General features: G+C 42.8%; 1 protein-coding gene across 2 annotated transcripts in view; it reads left to right on the forward strand.

Annotated features, from left to right (window-relative positions):
- Positions 1-4,817: 4,817 nt before the first annotated feature.
- C11H6orf89 (chromosome 11 C6orf89 homolog) overlaps positions 4,818-21,495 on the forward strand; it is a 31,879-nt gene continuing 15,201 nt past the window's right edge. The window contains exons 1-4 of one of the 2 annotated variants that reach the window (XM_045193317.2): positions 4,851-4,980; positions 11,637-11,742; positions 15,629-15,836; positions 16,281-16,494. In XM_045193317.2, the coding sequence (XP_045049252.1) occupies positions 15,648-15,836; positions 16,281-16,494 (403 nt within the window). In that variant the 5' untranslated portion in view covers positions 4,851-4,980; positions 11,637-11,742; positions 15,629-15,647. Of the gene's footprint in view, positions 4,981-11,636; positions 11,743-15,628; positions 15,837-16,280; positions 16,495-21,495 lie in introns of both variants that reach the window. The other variant, XM_024557673.4, reaches the window with a different exon arrangement.

Genomic DNA, 21,495 nt, shown 5'->3' on the forward strand with positions numbered 1-21,495 from the left:
AAGGAAAAGTCTTTATCATTGGGTGATTCTGTCTGTTGTTATTTGAGTTGCCTTTTTCTGGGTCTTTTGTAGTTTCTTACTATGTATTTTGGGAGGCTTAGGGCACAGGGAAGATGCTTTGGGGTTTTACTGAAGATAAGACAGTGGGCCCTGGTCGGGTAGCTCAGTTGCTTAGAGCATGGTCCCAATATTCCAAGGATGCAGGTTTGATCCCTGGTCACGGCACATACAAGAGTCAACCAATGAATGCATAAATGAGTGGAACAACAAATCGATGTTTCTCTCTCTCAAACTGGTAAATACAAATATTTTAAAAAGAGAATAAGAGAATATCTCGCTGTCTCATTCCAAAATCCTTCCTCCAGAGGTTCAATATTTGTTGACCTTTTTGTCCCCAAGAGAACATTGGGTGTCAGTGACTTCAGGAAGGAGTTGGCAAAGAGGCCTGGATTCCTTTTCTTAGTTATAACTAACAGTTCACATTAAATTAGAATGATTTGTATTTACTTCATTTATCCTGTATCTAAGCTTACTGTATCTTCTGAATAAATGTCTTTTATTTAATAAATTATAAACTCTTATAGATGCATCATTTTTCAGGTTGGAAACCTTCAGATCATCCTTTCTCACTGATTCCCCTAAGGGATGTGTCATCAAGACCTGTTCAATTCTTTTTCCAAAGATCCCCGAAAGGTATCCCTTCCTTCCCATTCCCACTTCTGTTTCAGACCTTTAACACCGGGATTATTTCAGAACCTCCCTGGCTGGATTCCTTGCCTCTGGGTTTCCCCCACGAATCCATCCTATACACATACAGCTGCCTAAACCTTCCTCCTGAAATTTCTTGTAGTATGTCACTTTGCCATGAAATGTTAAGTAGTTTCCCTTTGCCTATTAAAATAAAGTCCCAAACCACTTGACCTGGGCTTAAAGGCCCTTACTGACTTCTCCTGCCTGATTTCCTACTATTGTATCCATGCCTTAAAAGTGCCACCAACATTCCCACTCCTAGGCCTCTGCCAAGGCTGTTCTCTTTATTTGCAATGCTTCCCAAACCTCGCCCATGCCTTTGTCCCAGGTCCTTCAGAAAACCTCTCTATTCTTCCCACCTTCAGTAGGCTTTCTTCCCTTCTCTCTTCTCGGTCTCTAATTCTGTGTCCCCTTCCATTGGTGTCTAACTGCTGTGTCAGATTCTCTTCTCTCCAAATAAAATGTTAAGAGCCCACATTAGGGACCATGTCCTAGTTCACTACAGTTCAACATACACACAGGGTCTTTTCCACCAGCACAGAGAGTCTCCAATGGCTGAGAGGAGTGAAGACACCAACCCACAGACAAGCCGTTCTGTTACACAGGGTGCTATTACCTGGGCACCTTGTCAAGGGTTTTTCTAAATGTCAACAGAGAGAAGCCAACACTAAAGAAATGAGATTTACCCATCATTGCTTCCCTTATCCTCTCCCCCAAACCAGTTCCTCCTCCTAAGTCTCAAATCACTATTGTCCTATTTACCAGATGCCACTTTAAAAAATATTTTATTTATTTATATTTAGAGACAGGGGAAAGGGAGAAGAAAGAGAGTGAGAGAAACATCAATGTGCAAGAGAAACATTGATCAGTTGCCTCTCACATGCCCCCCTGGGACAGGCCAGCCACCCAGGCATGTGCTGTAACCGGGAATCAAACTGGTGACCTTTCACTCTGCCAGATGATGCCCCACCCACTGAGCCACACCAGCCAGGGCCACCAGACTCCTTACACTCCTCAGCCACATCCCACACACACTACAGGTTACCAAGCACTTACACACTCATGATCTCTTCTCAGTCCACACTGACCAGGTTTTAAGTGGAAGGCTCTGGGTGACTGACAGGAGGAAGCAATCAGCTTCCCAGTCCACCAGCATTTCTTGTGTGCTAGAACCCAAGCCTTTCTCCTGCTGTATTCTAAGCCTCTTCTACTACCTGGCAGCCTTTCTGACCTGTTTTACCTGGGAGATGTTTCTTAAGTAAATTCTCATTCTCCCATTCCTTGTACCTAGATCATCAAAGTTGTTTTTCCCTTGAACTTTCCAATGTTAATTTTTCCTTTTCCAATCTAGCCTTCCTCCTCCACTGGATGCGTATGTCCACAGCAGAGCATGTCACTCCCTTGCTCAAAAACCTGCAGTGGCTCCCCATTGCCCACAGAGTAAAGTCCTAGCACTCAAGGCCTCCCTGGCTATGCAGAAGTGATCTTCAAAGATTGTTTTTTCTTCTATGAGTAGCTTCAGCCTCAACCAGATAGATTAACATACCAGGTTCCCAGAATGTGCCTGAAATGTCCGTTTTCAAGCTCCAGTGTCTGAATCCTTACTGGCCATCTCCAGGCTCACTTTCTCCCTTAATCTTTTCCTGGCACATCTACCAGCCACTAGGCACTGAGGAAGACAGAGATGGGTCACATGCACTGTGCTCAGCCCCAAAGGAATTCATATCCTAGGAGAGAAAGACAATTAAACTCGCAGCTACAGGAGAGTGGTATGAGAGCTGTGAAGGAGAGCTATGAGTGAAGGAAGCACATGGTACTTCCTGAGCTCTGGTTGTTTCAGAGCTGCCTTTAGCTGGTCAGAGGTTTCTTTGGGAGGGATAACCTGAGCTGAGATCTGGAAAATGTTGAAGCCAGGAGAGGTTTCTTTGAAGATCTGGAGAATTATAAAAAGCCTGGGGAGTCAGAAATTTCTTCAGCTGTTCTGGAGCTGAGTGTAAGGGAATCATAAAGGATCCTGGACCTTGATTCTGAGGGCAAATACGGACTTGCGAAGTGACAGAATCGGATTTGTACATTGGAAGTGTCACTCAGGTGATAGGAAGGGCCAGAAAGACATGGGCTCTTTAGGGTTTCTGGAGTCCCCTGAGCACTTTTTTAAAAGTAAAAATTTACATGGAAGTATAATATACATCCAGAAAATTGGACAGGTACTAAGTGTCACAGTTCAATTAATTATTACAAAATAAATCCACCTATGCAAACACCATCAAAACAAGAAAAAAAATGTCCCCAGCCCCACAGAAGCACCCCCATCAGTCAGTGCCTCTCCCCACTCGCCAAAGGTAACTACTTTCTAAATTCATAGACTAATTTAAAATTAGTTCCCTGATTTTAAACTTTATATAAATGGAGTCATAAAGTATTTTTACGTCTCCATATTCTTTTGCTTAACATGTTTGTGAGATATATCCATGTTGTTGTATGTAGCAGACATTGTTTCATTTTTTCAATTCAGTGTATTCTGTTGCATGAATACACTACAATGTATTTATTCTATTGGTGATGGGCATCTGGGATGTTTCCATACCGTGGCTGTTACAAATGTTGATGTTGTTAATATTCTTGTATGCGCCTTTTGCACTTGTGCATAAATTTTTGGGGGTATGTACGTAGAAGTAGAATTGCTGGGTAATAGGTTAAGTATATATTACAATTTGGTAGTTAACATCGGATTGTTTTCCAAAGTGGCTGTAGCAATTTCTAGTCCTACGAGCAGCGTGTGAGTTGCTGTTGCTTTCTCCCTTGCAAACACTTAGTGTTGCCAACCTTTTTCATTAAGCAATTCTGCAGCCTGTATATTATCTTAGTGATCACTTGCCTGACAGTTAATGATTAATGAAATTGAACACATTTTCACAGGTTTATTTGCCATTTAGATATCCTCTTTTGTCATATGATCTTTTCGTGTTCAAATCTTCAGACCATTTTCTATTCGGCTTTTTTTTTTTTTTTTAATTCGCAGAGTTCTTTATATATCCTAGACACAACCTCTTTGCTGATTTCTTTTACTTTACAGCTTGCCTTTTTGTTCTCCTCAATGCGTCTTTTGATGATCAGAGGTTTCTCATTTTAACGTAGTCCAATGTATCGATTTTTTCTTATAGAACATCTCAATTCTGACTACCACATTTCAAGTATTCAGTAGTCACTTGCATGGTGGCAGTATTGGACAGAGCTGCTTTAAAGTTTTGTTTTGTTTTTCTCATATAGATCTACAATGATCATAGAATTTATTTTAGTATATGATGTGAGGTAGGAGTCAAGTTTCATTTTTTCCCTATATGGATACACAGCTCACCCAGCAGCACAAGTGTCTAAACGTGAGTGGCTCTGTTTTTGGTTTCTCTGTTCTGCTTACTTGGTTTGCCTATTCCTGCATCAATATCACACTGCCTTTGTAGCTGTAGCTTTATTAGTCTGAACCCAGTAGCATTTTGTTTGCAGATCTCTTATAAAAAGCAATTAAAATCTTTAGCACTGAAGGCAGGGCAAGATAAATAGCCTGGGATCAAAACGTGACCCCACCACTCTATATGTTGTGTGTAACCCCAACGATTTAACCTTCCCATAAACCTCAGCTTGGGGGAAAATGTTGTGGGGCAATTTTTTTCATAGGGTTGTTGGGGCGGTTTCACTAATATAAAGTGCTTAGTCATGTTCGGCACAAAATAAGCTCTCAAAAAATACTGAGTGGGCCGTGTGTAAATTTGAGTTATCTGCTGGTCTTTTTCTTTTTTAGACAAGGAGCTCCCGGAGGTGACGGCCTGCCCTCCATTTCCCGCCTACCCCTAATGCCTGTCACGCTGCCTGGCATGCAGCAGAGGGCTGTTAATGCTTGCTGAGTTCATCAATTCGGGTGCTTAGCCGGTGTTAGCGGAGGTAGGCCACAGCCGCTGCAAGGACTGGGAAGCATTGAAGAGGAAGAACTGAACACCAGGGGGAGCAAGAACCCATGTGCTCCAGATATCGCGAGACTTCCCGACCGCGCACGTTCCGTTGCTGGCGGAAGTGCGGGCCCGAGAGAAGGAGCTACCCGAGAGCGTGTGGTGTGGCCTGTAGCGTCGAGGTTGCTTCCGGGTTGTGCGCAGGGAAGCAGGAAGTGATCGGCTTCTGGCCCGGCGGCTGCTGTCCCCGAGGCGGGAGGAGCGCTGGGGGGCGCGGGCCCTACGTGTGAGTGCCTGGGGCCCGAGGCCGGGAGGGGGAGGTCGCTCCGTGACAGCGTCGCCGCTGCGCCCATTTGTAACACGATCGCGCAGCCCCTTCCTTGCCCCCACAGCCACCTCTTGTCCCTACGCTGACACCTTTTTTGAGCCTCTGGCGTTTTGCAGACTGATGGCATCCCCCAGCAACTCTCCGGGGGTCGACTCCCTTAAGACATCTCCCGTTTTCCTTCGTTCTCCCTGGAATAGCAAAGCGAGGTTGACCCTCCGTGTTTCGCAGCCACCACAGCAGTGTCCAAACCGTGACAGATGCTAGCGAAGTTTAGGTTTCACTGCCCTTTTGACAGATTTCTGTTTTTTTGCATAGTGAGATTAGATTCTCTGATCCCCTCCAAAACATATTCCTAATTGGTAAAGAGGGTTTTTATTTTTCCCAGTGTGAATTTGGTATGTGATAAGCATGGCATTTGGATTTCAGAAAGGAATTTGACTTGGTGTATTGACCTGAATAAATGAGCTGTTTGTGATCGCCGGTTATTTTATTTATTTATTTTTAGACAGAGGGTAAGGGTGGGAGCGAGGGAGAGAAGCATCAGCGCGTGGTTGCCTCTCCTACGCCCCCTACTGGGGACCCGGCCCACAACCCAGGCATGTGCCCTGATGGAATCCAACCGTGGTCGCAGTCTGACGCTCAAGCCACTGAGCCACACGAGCCAGGGCATGTAATTGCCTCTTAGTACAAGGAAATTCGCTTCTTCATTCCGTAGTATTTGAAGGCCAATAACCTTACAAAAGCCACGTTTTCTGCTCTAAGAGCCCACATAGCCTTGGTATTCAAAAATATATTTCTTTTGTCAGAGACTACTCTGAGGTATTATGATGACTTTATCTGGTTGATCATTTGGTTGTTCACATGGTGGAATCTTAGATGAACATCTGTTAATAAATTTGAGTTTTGAGTTATCACAATTTTTCTCTAAGGAATAACGTGCCTTAACCTACCTAAATTCAACTTTGAAATTGCGGGGGTTATCATATAAAATATAAAGTGGTATTTTCCCTCCCATCTTCTAAGTGCTTCTAGCTGGGCTAATAATCAGATTAACAGAAAACCAAAATTTTAGTACGTGTGTACAGAGAATTCACATAAGCATGAAATTCCCCAAGACAGTGAGGCAAAAAGGCATATTTGTCATTTTGGACAAAGGAGACGGCAGCAGGGGTGGGGGGGGTGGAATCTTAAATTTAAAAAGTGAGATTGAGCGATTTACAAGTAATTGAGGAGGAGTGGAACACACTTGGCAGGTAGGTTTTTGCTAGGCAACCCAGAAAACAGTTTGTGGTGGTGGTGGAAGGGATCGGCTCCTGCCTGGAGTCTTCCCGTCTGAAGCTAAGGTGATACGTTAAGGCTCTGTTCCTGAAGCAGGTCTTTCCATCTGACTCTCTTCGGTAGGAAAGTGGGGGAGGGTCAACGGTGCTTTGAGTCGTTTAATTACCAACTTAAAATTAATATCCCAAAAGAAACTTTAGGATGGCAAAACTCGGTCTGTTTCACAACACCGAAGTTTTGACGGAAGTTCACGTAGCCCAACTTGCAGGCCAGAGAGAGAGCCTGTTTGCCCTGTAGGCCCTTTCTGCTTTGGACCAAAACACTTTTCAAGACCCAGGTTGAATCACTGTTCCTTCTCAGCGACCTTACACCACCACAGAGAATGTTCAATGTAAGGTGCCCGACCTGCCCACCCAGACCTTCATTAGGCTAATATATTCTTTAAAAATAGAAGAATAGAAAGTAAAATGCATAAACCATTAATTACATTAAATTAGTTTGGGAACAGAATGATCAATTTAGGTCCTTTTTCTCTTTAAAAAATATTTATTTATTTTTAGAGGGGAAGGGAGAGTAATATCAATGTGTGGTTGCCTCTCACACAACCCCCACTGGGGACCTGGTCTGCAACCCAGGCATGTGCCCTGACTAGGAATCGAACCAGCGACCCCTTGCTTTGCAGGCCGGCGCTCAGTCCACTGAGCCACACCAGCCAGGGCTCAGGTCCTTTCTGTAAATTTGTTCCATAGACACTGATGAGGTTCCACGTCTCAGGTGAATTTGCATGTCTGCTTTTAGTTTCTCATGTTATTGTCTCTATCTCTGCTTTTGAGAAAAAATTTAGTGTATGTGTGTGTGAGAGAGATAAGACAGATGCAATACACAGTGATAGAGTTGTGTTTAAGGTTTGAAGTTTAAAAGGTTTAAAAGTCAAGATTGGAAGAAAGAGTTCAATCATTGGGCAAAGCCCTGGGGGCTAGGCTTTGTAGGCAGAGGGAATTACATGTACAAAAGAAAAAGATGTGAAACATTATGTCAATGAAAAATGAGAAGAAGGAATGGGAAATGAGACTAAACAGGTAGGCAGTGACCACATCATAAAGGGCCTTGCTAAGTAATTTGGACTTAATCTTATAACAATTAGTAGGTATTTAATTTAAGTATTGGGACAAATGTTTTGCATACATCATTTTATAATTCCTTAACGACACTGTTGGAAAGACATACTTATTCCCATTTTATAAATGAAAACTGGGGTTTGGAGAAGTTAAGTACTGTCTCCTGGCCACACAGTATATGGAGAATCTGGTATTTCATTCAGCTTTTTCCAACTCCAGTGCCTGTGTTCTTAACCACATGCTTAATTGTTCCCCAGCAGGGCATGTGGAATCAAGGAAGGAGCTTTAAATAGACGAGTAATGTGAACCAATGTGTGTTTCAGAAAAACAACTTGTGCAGAGGATCAAGGGTAGATTAGCCAAGAGGAGATAACCGGAAAGTGTAGAGATTAAATAAATACATCTTTGTAATGGTCCGTGGAAGAGAGATTTATGGCCTTAACTGCCATTAATGTAGAGCTAAAGAGGAGGTGATGAATGTGAAAACGATAGAGGTAGAATTGATGATTTAGTGATTGATTTACTGGTGAGGATGAGGAAGGAGGAGGAGAGGTTTTAAATTTGGAGAAGTGGTGTTTCTATTAAGAAAAGGAATGTAGTTGGAGAAATCAGTTGCAGGGGAAAAATAATAAGTCAGTTATGGACACATTCCATATAGGGGAACTATAGGAAATTTGGGTGTTGAGTTTGGGAGAGTTTTCTAGATTGGAGGAGAGATTTGGGACTCACTAATAGCTGGTTGTTAAAGCCATGGAGGGAATGAGAAGGTCAAGGACAACTGTGATTCATACCAACATTCAGGGACATAGACTGTGGGAAGAGAACAAGAGAATTATGCCAAGGTTTGAGAGCACTCGATGGAGATAATGGGTAGCCACAGCCGCTGCTGCAGAGAGATCAGGTAAGTTGGTAACTGAAAAAATGTCCTTTGGACTTGTCATGTAGAAAGCCATTGGTGGCCTTCGTGAAAGAAGTATCAGTGATGTGAGGGGGACAGAAATATGATTTCAACAGGTTAATAAATGAATGGAGACGTGAGAAGTAAGATGAAGTGATGCATTTTATTTTATTTTATTTTATTTTTATTATTATTTTTTATTTTGATCTTGACTCCAAAGAGAGAATAGAGTGCATGCATTGGAAGTCTAAAGAGGAAGCATTACTATTTTTTAAATAGTGGAAAGTGGAAAAGGTGAGGATAGGAGCAAGTAGATAGAAGTTTTAAAATGTGGGGGCTCCTGCTTCAAAGATGTCAATGTCATAAGAGAAAAAAAAGCCAGAATCTGTCCTAGATTTGAGTAGACCAAAGAGACCCAACAGCTGACGGTGATGTGTAACACATTGGTTGGGTCCTAGATTTCTAAAAACAAATACGGGCCCTGGCTGGGTAGCTCAGTTGGTGAGAGTGTTGTTCTGATATGCCAAGGTTGTGGGTTCAATCCCTGGTCAGGGCACCTACAAGAATCAACCAATGAATGCATAAACAAGTGGAGCAGCAAATCCATGTTTCTCTCTCTTCCCCCTACCCCTCGAATCAATTTTTTTAAAACAATATGGCTTTTTTGGAGGGACAGTAGGGGAAATTTGACTATGGACTGGACAGTAGGTGACATTAGAGAATTAGTAATTTTAATAGTTATGATAATGATGCCTAATGTCCTATAAAATATTGTCGTTATTCTTAGAAGATGCATCCTGAAACATTTATAAGTGATTTTGTGATGTGTCACAGCTAACTTTCAAATGATTCTGGTAAAAGCAGATAAACAGAAAGCAAATACGGCCATGTGTTAGCAATTGGTGAATCTAAGGATATACAGATGTTCATTGTCTGTTTCAGTGTTTCTGGAGGCTTGAAATTTTCAGCAGAAAAAGTTGGGAAAATGATGAAGAGGCGTATTTTCAGAGAGTGAGGAAAGTCCCAGATTCTTCAGACCTCACTGGGCAGAGATGGCCAGAAAGGGGACCGTTAGATTCAGGTGATGATAAGAGTGAAAAACAGAAGTCTCTCAAGGTTAAGTACTTACTGCAGTTTTAAATTGCTGCTCCTTCAAGTTATGTTTTATCAATTATTTTTTTCTTTAAATATGTCTGTTACTTCTTAGTGGTTTTTATTGTAATCCAAAGACCCCATTCTCTCCCCTGTAGTAGAATGTATCTTCAATTAATGGGAATCATTGGACAAAATATAATGGAATATATTATAACACTAAACCATGGGTTATCCTACTACATAGGTAGCATAATACTAAAGAACCTGGTAGAGGAAAAACAAAATATTTCTATGGATATTGTGCCCATTGTTGAAGATTGGGACATATTTAGACGGGCTTATGGAACTTTATTTCTCAACTATAGTGTTTCCCCGTTCGTGTTTTGTCTAAATAAACCAGCATTGCCTCTTAGATTTGCTGAGCTGGCATAGTTGTCTAGTTTGGAAAGCTGAGAACCTCCAGGCTCTTTGTTACATCAGTATTTAGGACATATTTATATCACTAGAGGAATTCTGTGTTAAACAGGGCAAAGGAGACGTTTACATTTAGTCTGACCTCTTAACCTGTTTCCTGCCTTAAACATTTTTATTGATAAGTTTTATTAGAGTCATTCTATTACAACTCTGCCCTATTTTTTCCTACACTTAGACCCAGAAGGAATTGTGGAGAACATTTCATCAGAGCTCTCGGTTTCTTCCTCCTATCCTTGAAGTACTCCTTCAAAAGGGGACAGCTCCCTGGCTTACCTCCCCCAGGCCTCTCTTGAAAGCAGGCTTTAGCTATCTCAGCATTCTTTTAACATCTTGAGCAGGAAAGTTCCTTGTTGTGGCGTCTGTCCTGTGCATTGTAGGGTATTTAGTCTTTACCCACTAGATGCCAGTAGTACCCCCTCAGTTTTGGCAAACAAAAATGTCCTCAGACATCACCAAATCTCCCCTGGGGAGCAGAATCACCCCTAGTTGAGAACTGTTCTAAACCAGTGCCTCCTCGTTGGGGGTGTTCCCCTGGTCAGCAGGGAAGCGGTTTGCACCCTTTCCCAGCGGTTCTGACAGTTCAACATGCCCAGCGTGGTACCTGCATGAAACCTTGGTTTTTGCAATGCTGCTGGTGATCCTGCCTATGCCCTGGCAGGTGTAAGCCTCGTGAAGAGTCACACTCACTCTTCAGAACTTCCCTCTGTGGCAAAACTCATTTCTGCCAGAGTCGGACCTGCTTTCTGGAGGTAAAGGGATTGTAACAAGCCTCAGCTGATTTCACTCAGTCCCCACATACTTGATGTTTAGCCGTGGCTTTATGTTTGATTTTTTTTAAGGGATAGGATTTTATTTTTATACAGACTCTTGTGTCTGAGGGCTGACTTTCACTAGGCCGCAGGGAGGGAGCTGCTCTGGCAGTATGAAACCGACCTAAAGACAAGATTTTTGTTGTTTAGTTAACATCCTATCCACTAGATGCCAGTAGTACCCCTCAAGTATTATAGTCAGAAATGTCTGCAGACTTTCCAAAGGTCCCCGGCGGGGGGCGGGGGGAGGGCAGAATCCCCCTAGTTGAGAACCAGTGATGTAACCAAAGGCAAAAGGAGGGCTTATTATCAGGACTCCCACGTGCTCTTAGAAATTTCACTAAATTATCACTAACTACCTTTCTAATAACTTGGGAAGTGTGTTAGAATGTCAGGGAAGAAGGATGTGCAGGTTGCAAATACATATTCAGTATCGTAATGTCATTGTATACTTGGGTTACAAAAAAGAAACTATTGTTTCTGCAGTTTAAACTAGGAGCTTAACGAGATGGGTACGTGTGTCAGAAGTGGGCAGAGGGTTACGGAAGCTGTAAAGGAGTCATCAGAAACGATGACAGCTGCCCCTCCCTTAGCCTCACCAGCCCTACTGCGTGCACCAACACGATGTCCTCCTCCACGGGGAGGGGGGGAGGCCTACGTGTGCCCCACGGCCCAATTCTTTCCAAAGTTTTCACTAGGTTTTTTCTATAATTCCTTTGCTCTCTGCTAGCCCTCTCCTGAGTTTTAACTGATTTTCACTAGGTAATGTTGGATAATGTATTGTAGTGTGCTTAACTGAACATTATTCCTGCTTACTTGCTTGCTTGCTCGCTTAGAATATCTTTGTTAATTTAATAGGAAAAATCTACCTCTGGAATCATTAGTCACAAAACCAAGATGTGAAAGCTATTGTAATAAGTTATCGCTTTATTCTCTTTCCAGGACTCTTTGTCGTTGGTAACTTCCCAGGTCTCAGCCACTCGGTTGTAATAATCGAGGGCCACGCGTTGTGGTTCTGGAACTGCCGTCTCAGATAGGAGAATACTTGGTAAGGGAGGCAGCGTGCAGGCAGGTTATAAGCACAGCCCTGAAGTCACACTTGGGTCACGTCCCAGGGAGCAATGAAACCTTTTGAGCCTTAGTTTCAGCATCTGTGAACTGGGATTCATCACGCCTTCCTTATGGGATTGCTCAACGAATTGACGGAGATAATGTTTCTGGAGTGCTTTTGGCACGGTGCGTGGCTCGGGGATGGCATAACTGGAAATGGTAACATGGGAATGCAGTGGAGCATAAGACTTTCGTTTCTAATGAATTGAATTTGTTCTCCTTCCTGAAGTGTTCATACACTCTTAAAACTTTATAGCTAGAAGAGACCTCAAAAACCTTCCGGTTCGATCTTCTGAGTTTTAGATTTAGGAAGTAGACCAAGTAACTTAGCAGAGTCACAACAACGTAATAAATGCCACAGCAGGGGTTAGTTCAAATTCTATAAATACACATTTTACAAAGTATTGAGGTGGAATGTATACGCCAAAACATTCACCCACTTAAAGTGCACAATTCGGTGGCTTTTTCCTATATTCACAAAGTTGTGCAGCCCTCACCACAATTTAAGTTTGGAACATTTTTGTCACTCTAGAAAGAAACCCTGTAGCTATTAACAGTTATTTCCCAATTCCTCCCCACCCTCTCCTCTGGACAACCACTAATTAATGTAACTTTTTGTCTCCATAGATGTGTTTATTTTTCTCTTTGCATATAAATGCAGTCATATAACATGTGGTCTTTTAAGGCTGCCTTCTCTTAATGTTTTCAAGGTTTATCTCTGTTGTAGCACGTGTCGGTGCGTCATTCCGTCTTACTATCCAGTCATATCGCGTTGTGTGGACACACCTCACTTTACCCATCCATTCAGCAGTACGTGGGCATTTGGGTTGCTTCCTTTTTTGAGCTATTATGAATAATGCTGCTCGCACATCCGTGTGTAAGTTTTTGTGTGAATATATTTTACATACTCCTGAGGTCATACTTAAAAGTGGAATTGCTGAGTTATATGGTAACTATGTTTAAATTTTCCCAAAACAACTGGACCATCGTACATTCCCAGCAGCGTACAAGAGTTCCAGTTGCTCAACATCTTTGCCGACACTTGTTATTATCTGACTTTCGTTTATGTCCATCCCAGTAAGTGTGCAGAGGTGTCTTACTGTGCTTTTGTTTTGTATTTCCCTGGTGGCTAATGATGCTGAATGTTTTTCATGAGTTTATTGGCCATTTGTGTATCTTCTTCGGAGAAATGTCTGTTCAAATCCTTTATTGGATTATTTGTCTTTTTATTATTGAATTGTAAGAATTCTTTTTTTATTAAGATTTTATTTATTTATTTTAGAGAGAGGTAAAGGAAGGGAGAAAGAGAGGGAGAGAAATATCGATTGATTGCCTCCCACGCACGCCCTGACCAGGAATTGAACCTGCAACCCAGGCATGCATCCTTACCGGGAATTGAACCGACGACCTTTTGCTTTGCAGGACATCACCCAACTAACTGAGTCACACCAGGCAGGGCTGAATTGCAAGAATTCTTTATGTACCTGAATGTAGAACCTTATCAGATACATAATTTGCGAATATTTTCCCCCATTCTGTGGGATGTTTCACTTTCTTGATCATTTGCAGCACAAAAATTATTAACTTTTGACATAGTCCAACTTATCTTTTGGTGCTCATGCTTTTGATAACATCTAAGCCATTGCATAATCCAGTGTCAAGAAAATTTTCCCATTTTCTTTTAAGAGTTTTATAGTTTTACCTCTTTTTTAAGTTTAGGCCTTTGATCCATTTTGAGTTGATTTTTATGTAAGGTAGAAGGAAGGGTCCCACTTTATTCATTTGCATGTGGATATCAAATTGTCCCAGCAGCATTTGTTGAAAATACGCATTTTTAAATAGAGTTTATACCATGCTTTTATATAAACCTTGAAATGAAGGTGTATATGGCCTTAAAAAAAACAGTTTGAGCAAGAGCACACAGTTTGGGGAAAGGATTTATCCCCTTTTGTGCGCGGTGCTCCTCCTTCCCTCCCCCAGTTCCTCGAAGTCTAGATGACCTGCCGTTAGAAGTCTGAGTCTGGTTAAATAGCATTCATTAAGAGCTCTCTAGGTGATTCAGTGTGGAGGCATGCTTCAGAACTAGTGAGCTAAAAGGTTTACAGTCACAAAGAGGACCAAACAGTAGTCCTTGGGAGGCGCTGTTGGAAGAGAGAGATGCTGAAATGTACTGCCTTGTGGCCTTCAGGCCTCCTTGTCTCTGCTGGACCTACATGACTGTTGTCCTCTGCTCTACAGGTGGTGGCACCTCCTTACTGAAAAACGGAGTTGTACCCTGCCAGTGGTTTTTGAGATTAGGAGCTCTTGGAGGATGAAGTGTGTGAAACAATAGAACTTTCTGCATTTAAAAAAAAAAAACAAAAAACAGGAGAGCTTAAATCCCAAGGACTGTTTTTCTTACTATAAGCAAAGAAAAATAATGTTCTGTAACAAAAGCAGTGTTTTAAAAGAACCAAATTCATTTTACAAATGATGCAGAAAGATTCTTGCCATTTTATCTTTGATTCTATAGCCACCTTGAAACTATTTGTCTTTAAAATAACTATGAGAATGAATTGGATCTTGAAATTAGTTCTCGATTTTTGGTCTTTTAAGTATGTAAAATACAAATACAAATGCCCTTTACTGTCCCCAATTGTGTTTGTGGAAAAGCATGAGGACTGCAGCCCGCAAGGTCTGAAGAGCTCGCATGCCAGGTGCTCGTGTTGCCTGAAATCCCTGTTCTGCCAGGAACAAAGCAAATCAGCACCTTCCTCGGAGTCAACTTGCCTTCAGTGATCAGTTCCTCCTCTTGTGTTGCTAAAAGGTCTGTTAAGGAGAAAATTCTGAGATGTTCTAAATTAAATTGCAGGGCCCAAGCCAGAAAGTGAAAAAGACAGAATTGTTAGTCTCCTAATGCCTGAGGGTTAGCTAACAAAAGACTGTTCACATTTTTTCCAATGCCGGTTGGAACTTCAATTAATTTCTAGATGGCTCTTGGCTAGATTATTTTAGCCAGGCCCCGGAAACTCCAGGAGCCTCCTCTTGTTCTTTTCCGACTGCTGCCGCAGCCAGTCTACAGGACACCTCTTTATGTGGACTCTGCCATTGTCCCAGAGTTGGCCCCGCTTCCCCCTCTCCTACCCTTTTGCCCATAGCTAATGTCAGTTTTTTCCACAGTGCCTCTTTCTTCTTTCTTTGCCCGCTCTTGATGTATTAAAAGGCTTGCAGAACTCTGGGACGATGGACATGTCTTTTCTACCCCGCCATGCTGCTGCTGGTTTAAACTCCATGCCCCAAGACCATTCTTCTTTTTGGCTGGCATTTTTGTCTCAATAAAACCTCACTTACAAAAAGACTTTCAGGCTTGGGAGTTATTATTTTTGTTTGTTTGTTTCACGGGTCTCTCTGGTATAGATGGAAAGAAATAATTGATCGACAACATTCTCCATATTCTATTTCTTTTTATTTTAGTAAATCACCAATAGCAGATCTTTCGTGATGGGCTTCAGAAACCATTTGGGATGGCTGATTCACAGTGCTGTTAGAGATTTATTGTGCTGTAGGCCAGTGCTCCTCAAAGTGTTTGGGTCCCAGCGCTGGTCTGTAAACCATTTGTCACTAGCTTATACTTAAGTCACACTTAAAAACTTGTGTAGCACCTTGAGATTGTCTTACATATTCATTGTGTTTTATGAAAATATCGGCCTGCAGTGGATTGGGAAAGCCCAAAACTGTTCTTCCGTACGGATGGTCCAGAAGCACTGTCTGAAAGCAAGTAGCTTTGGGAAGAAAGCACTTTAAAGAAGCCATCTTTCCTTTTACACTTGTTTCCTCTCTCTCAGGGATTTTGCATTGGAAGACATGGATCTTGCTGCCAATGAGATCAGCATTTATGACAAACTTTCAGAGACTGTTGACTTTGTGAGACAGACAGGCCATCAGTGCGGCATGTCAGAAAAGGCAATTGAAAAATTTATCAGACAGCTGTTGGAAAAGAATGAACCTCAGAGAACGCCGCCCCAGTATCCTCTCCTTGTAGCTGTGTACAAGGTAAAAATGTGTGCTGGCTTGGAAAAGCTGAGATGGAGCACAAACTCCTCAGCTCCCTCCCCAGATACTATGATTCCACCATGCTACCTTGGTTTTTCAATGAGTAAACTGGACTTCACTCCTGTTATGTGTTACTAGGAAATTTGACTATTTTGTTAAATGTCCTAGATGAAGGGTGTGTATTTATAGTTAAACTCTATTTGTGTATGTTTTTAATGGTGTACATACCACCCAGTTGTATGATAGAAGCGTGGTGAGCCTTGCAGTCCTCACGGTTCTCAAGCTTTAAATGCTTTCAGAAGTGAATATAAATGGCTTGTTTAAGAAAATGGATTAGTTCTTAAAGCACATTGGAAATAGCAGAAGAGGGCTGTCATTTTCTTGGCATTAGAGTATTTTGTTTGCCGGGACGAGGACTAATCCTTTTCCTGTCTCTCCTTGTAGGTCATCGGAACCCTGGGATTAATCTTGCTCACTGCCTACTTTATGATTCAACCTTTCAGCCCATTACCACCTGAACCAGTGCTTTCTGGAGCCCACACCTGGCGCTCACTCATCCATCACATCCGGCTCATGTCCTTGCCCATTACCAGGAAGTATATGTTGGAGAATAGCGGAGTTCCTCTGCATGGTCACAACGAAGACAGGTCCTTTCCAGGTAGATGCTGCATTACTTCTTAAGAGATACAGCCTTCTCGACAGTGCTGTATAAGATGGGAAAGGAAATAACATTTATGGATATCTAATGAGACGTACTTCTCCTATATTGTTTCATTTAATTTCAGTCCTTACTAAAACTCTGGGATAGGTTTTATTTTCTTCATTTTGCATATTGAGAAACTAAGGCTCAGAGAGATTAAGAAACTTGTCTGAAGAACATACCTGATGGAGCCAGATTCAAACCTTGAATCCAAAACACACGTGGCGGGGACGAGTGTTTTTATTCATAGGAAGGATTTGAGTGTATCTTTTCTACCTTTTTTCTTTCCTGTGATCCCAATCCATAGTGGATATTTTAATAAGTAGCTATTGATTTATGGAAAGCATCTGAGTTCAGCTCGCCTTTACTCAGACCCTCTAACAGGCCATAGCCTGTTGGGCTGGGTATTTGTCTAGGTATCTCTCGCTCTTTCCCCTCGGTCGTTCTCTCTGTCCCACAGTGTACTTGTTCAGTGCTCCCAAGTATACAGTTTTGCCAGTGAGTTGAGTTTGAGGGACATTTGTACTTGGTAACATTGCATCAGTGACAGCATAGGAATGCCTCGTCTGACAGATCCTTTGAGGAGGTTCCTTTGAGAATGGGGAAACATGTGGTGAGAAAATTTACTTTTTTGAGAAAGACTAGAATGATATTATTTGGGGATTTTACTTCTTTGGAGGTCTTGATCTTATTTGCCCATATGAAGGAATGTGTAAATTAATATCACAAATGGATTACGAAACTTTCGTGGAACCGTGAAACCTTGAGAACCAGAATAACTTGTTTAGGAAGTATGTGTTCTCTTGAGAAAACATATTTGTTATCTTCAGAAAAAATGTACTAGTTGAAGCTAAGCTTTATACTCAAAATCAAAGACCTAGTCAGTTATAGAAATCATCGCTTGGCTTGGGTGTCCTTTGAAAACTTTTGTTGTACACTTGAAGAAATCATGGAAAGATTTCCAAAATTATATCAAAATCAGAAGAAGGCAACATCATAAATCAAACAGTCAGCCTTGTGAGTTTTTGTTTTTAATTAGAGTTTTTAATTCCAAATATAACTTCCTGTATTAATTGGGAGAGTTGTTTTTGAAAATTCATCAGCAGAGCTCAGAAAAATGAAGTTTCCAGTTCCTATCAGGAAGGTCCAGAGCACCCGTGGGGGAAAGAGCCAGAGAAACGCCTCGGGCAGGCTGGCCTGTGCTGTTCCTCGGACGTAGCGGCTCCTTGCCTTCTTCCTCTCGCTGGCTGCTGAAAGGCATCTTCTGCTCTTTGGCACAGCAGAGGAAGCCAGTGACTTTTAAGGCCAGCTTGACGATGGCACTTACTTTGTTTTTCCCTGCCCTGTAAAGTAAGTCTTCATAGGCTGCTGAGTTAAGAAATAATGGGCTGGCCAAAAAGTTTGGTTTTTTCCTGTAAGATGGCTCTAGTAGCACTTAGTTTCACTTGAACTTCATGTGAAACAAGTTTGTTAGATTGTGACAATTGTCATATCAGTGTGCATTTAAAAAAAAAAACAAAAACAAAATTGGTGAACATTTTATGTAGCTATTAAAGATGAGAAAAAAAGCAGTTTTTAGCATATTATGCTTTATTATTTCAAGGAAGTTAAAAACACAACTGAAACACAAAGAAAGATTTGTGCAGTGTATGGAGAAGGTGCTGTGACCGATTGAATGTGTCAAAAGTGATTTTCAAGGTTTTCTGCTGGAAATTTCTCACTGGCTGTTGCTCCCTGGAAGTTGACAGCAATCAAATTGAGACATTACTTGAAAATAATTGTTATACCATATGGGAGATGGCTGACATACTCAAAATATCCCAGTCAGTCAAGTTATTGGTAAAAATGAAAATTGTGTCTTTTATTTTATGGAAAAAACCACATGGGGTTTTTGGCCGACCCAATAATAAAATAGACACAATGGCTCATTTTTTATATTGGAGTTTAAAAATTCAAGGAATGTTAGTGTCTTGTCAACAAGCCTGATTTTTTGGTCCACTCGAAATAAATATTTTGCCTTGCAGATGGAAATAAAATGAGTCCTTGGAGCTCAGTTATAAAGAGAGAACATTGGAAGGGTGTGGTTTGAGCTCTCAAATGTTTTTGATTCTATTCAAGGGCTGCTTTTGCTTGTAATGTGAATGTTGACACCCCTTATTTTCCTATGTGTGATAATTCTGGGCAGCTGTAGACATGTAAAGGTCACAGCATTTGCATAACATTTGGAAAGAAACTTAAGAATGCATAATATAAGGAATAAAAAGAAATATGTTGGGGAGAATTAATTGAAGAGGGCCAGGAAAGTAGGAAAGGTAAATTGCCACTGCTGGTGCCATGGTGCCAAGGAACAATCGCCCTTCAGTTTGGATCACGTAGCAGTACCTTTAAGGTGAACGGAGGAGAGAGCGCTGTGGCAGAGTCAGCTCCCAAAGGAAGGCCCTGGGCTGGCTAAGGGCTGGCCCGTCTAGTGCTCCCCAGGGTCGTCCGTCACCCCTGTTGTGGCATTTTGGGAACGATGGTGGGGCAGCAGGAGCAGTGGCGATGTACCAGAGGGACCGCCACAAAAGGTGGTAGGTTTCCTCCTGACCGTGGGTCGTTTTCCCTCTTGACTCCACCCAGGGAACAGAGGCAACAGAAATGAGGTTCTTTCTCTAGGTTTCAGCCCTGGGCAGGAAACCCTGCCCTCAATCCTGTTGAGGAGCATGAAGTGACACCTGTAGTGAGTCCTGTAAACATCCCTCTTTGCAGCAGGAAATAAACAAGATGACGCCTACTTAGCACTTACCAGATGCCAGGCCCTGTTCAGAGGGCCTTCCATATGTCAGCTAATCTTTACAATATCCCTGTGAGGTAGGTTCTTGTTTTATGCCTGTTTTACAGACGAAGACACTGAGGTACATGGAGATTAGGTCTGTTGCCCGAGGCCCCGAGGCTAGTTAAGTAATGGAACCACGACTTGAACTCAGGCAGCCCGTCTTGAGGTTTGAGCTCTTCACCCGTGATGTGAGTAGCTGGCAGCTACACAGCGCCTGAAGAGTAAGGGTTAGCTTTGATTCGGCAGTTCTGCGCTCTCTTTCTCAGCTCACCAGACGCTCTCTCTCTCAGCTCCCTAGACCCTGAAGAAAAGGTTCTTTCTGGCTGGTACTACAAATCCAAAGATAAGCAATCCTCCAGGTTTTTGGTCCTTTAGAATTTTCCCGAATTAGTCTTTTCCTAGGCATTCAGCCCAGCTTATCTTCCTCCCTGTCTGCACCATCACAGGTAACGTTTGACTTACTGTTTGACCTAATCCTTTCACTCACTAACCCATAGTTTTCCCTTCATATTCTTAGTCCCCCCCCCCCCCACGCCTTATGCTTTATGTCCACGTTGATCCTGCCGGCAGCCATTCTCGTGGCTTTCACCTTTCCATAGAATCACTGAGTCTTGGAGCTAAACAGAAACGGACCTATTACATACCCCAACTCCATAAAGAGGACACTGAGGCCGGGGAGGTGAAGTAACTGCTTACCCAGCTAAAAGTGGCAAACTAGCACTTGAACCTCCGTTTCTTAACTCTAGTGTAGCATTCTTTCCGTCACGCCACACCTGCCTGCCTGCTGTCTCCACCTCAGCCAAGCCAGATTCCAGCGTGTTAGCCTCGATTATTTTGTTTACTTTGGGCACTTACAATTTTTAATTATAAGACCATTAATACTGAGGAGGCCTGAGATGGTTCTCACATGCAAGGAGGAGGCACCTCTCTGTATCCGCACCGCCTTATTGGAAGTGTATGCATCACGAACTTCCGAGGGAAGAGTGAAACATGGAGGCGTGCTGGGAGTAGCAGATCATTCGCTGACTTAGACCCCAGGACCTCATCAGACTTAGAGGCCAGGCCAGTGCCCACAGATGAAATGCCTGACCTCGGGCAGTGCCTACTCTCTCGTTTTCAAGTAAAAGAATAAGCGCTCCCTGGGGTGAATGCCAGGCCTGTCAGGCATGGCTGCGCGCCAGGCGCCGTGCCCTGTCTTTCCTGTCTTCACCCCAGTCACCCGGGGCGGTCACCGTTTCTGTGTTCGTGTCAAAGCTGAGAAAACTGATGTGCCACTGGCCTTGACTAACTTACCTAAGGTTTCACATTTAGAGACATTTTCATGCAAGGAGAACTGATAAATAAACTCTGGTTTGGTATGGGTCAAATGCATTGCTTCCTGAAGGCAAGGCAGTGGGCAAAATGCTTCCTTGGGTTTCTTCCATCACTGCTGTGATGGAAGTGGCTCTGGACACCCTGCCGCTCGTGCAGGGGACCTGGCCAGGGGCGCCTTCCCCGTCAAGGCTTCATCCCTACCTCACTCCCAGGGTTCTGGAGACGGACCGCTGCAGCGGTCCTGATTAAGTACTGAGCTCGCAACAGTGAGAGTCCAGAAACTTTGCTGTGGGCTTTGCAGGCTTCTCTGGGGTACATGCATAATATAATAAATGTGAAGGAGTTATATTTAATCTTTATTTTGAGGTTTTTCCAAATTCAGACTACTCATTTGATTTTCCTCCCTATGGACTTATTCCTATTGTTAAAGCTTCTGGAAAATGAAGTCTTCCTTCCTTCCTTCCTTCCTTCCCTCCTTCCTTCCTTCCCTCCCTCCTTCCTTCCTTCCCTCCCTCCTTCCTTCCTTCCCTCCTTCCTTCCTTCCCTCCTTCCTTCCTTCCCTCCCTCCTTCCTTCCTTCCCTCCCTCCTTCCTTCCTTCCCTCCCTCCTTCCTTCCTTCCCTCCTTCCTTCCTTCCTTCCCTCCTTCCTTCCTTCCTTCCCTCCTTCCTTCCTTCCTTCCCTCCCTCCTTCCTTCCTTCCCTCCCTCCCTCCTTCCTTCCTTCCCTCCTTCCTTCCTTCCCTTCCTTCCTTCCCTTCCTTCCTTCCTTCCCATCCTTCCTTCTCTCCCTCCTTCCTTCCCTCCTTCCCTCCTTCCTTCCCTCCTTCCTTC

Source organism: Desmodus rotundus, chromosome 11 (assembly GCF_022682495.2).
Source record: "Desmodus rotundus isolate HL8 chromosome 11, HLdesRot8A.1, whole genome shotgun sequence".
Taxonomy (NCBI): Eukaryota; Metazoa; Chordata; class Mammalia; order Chiroptera; family Phyllostomidae; genus Desmodus; species Desmodus rotundus.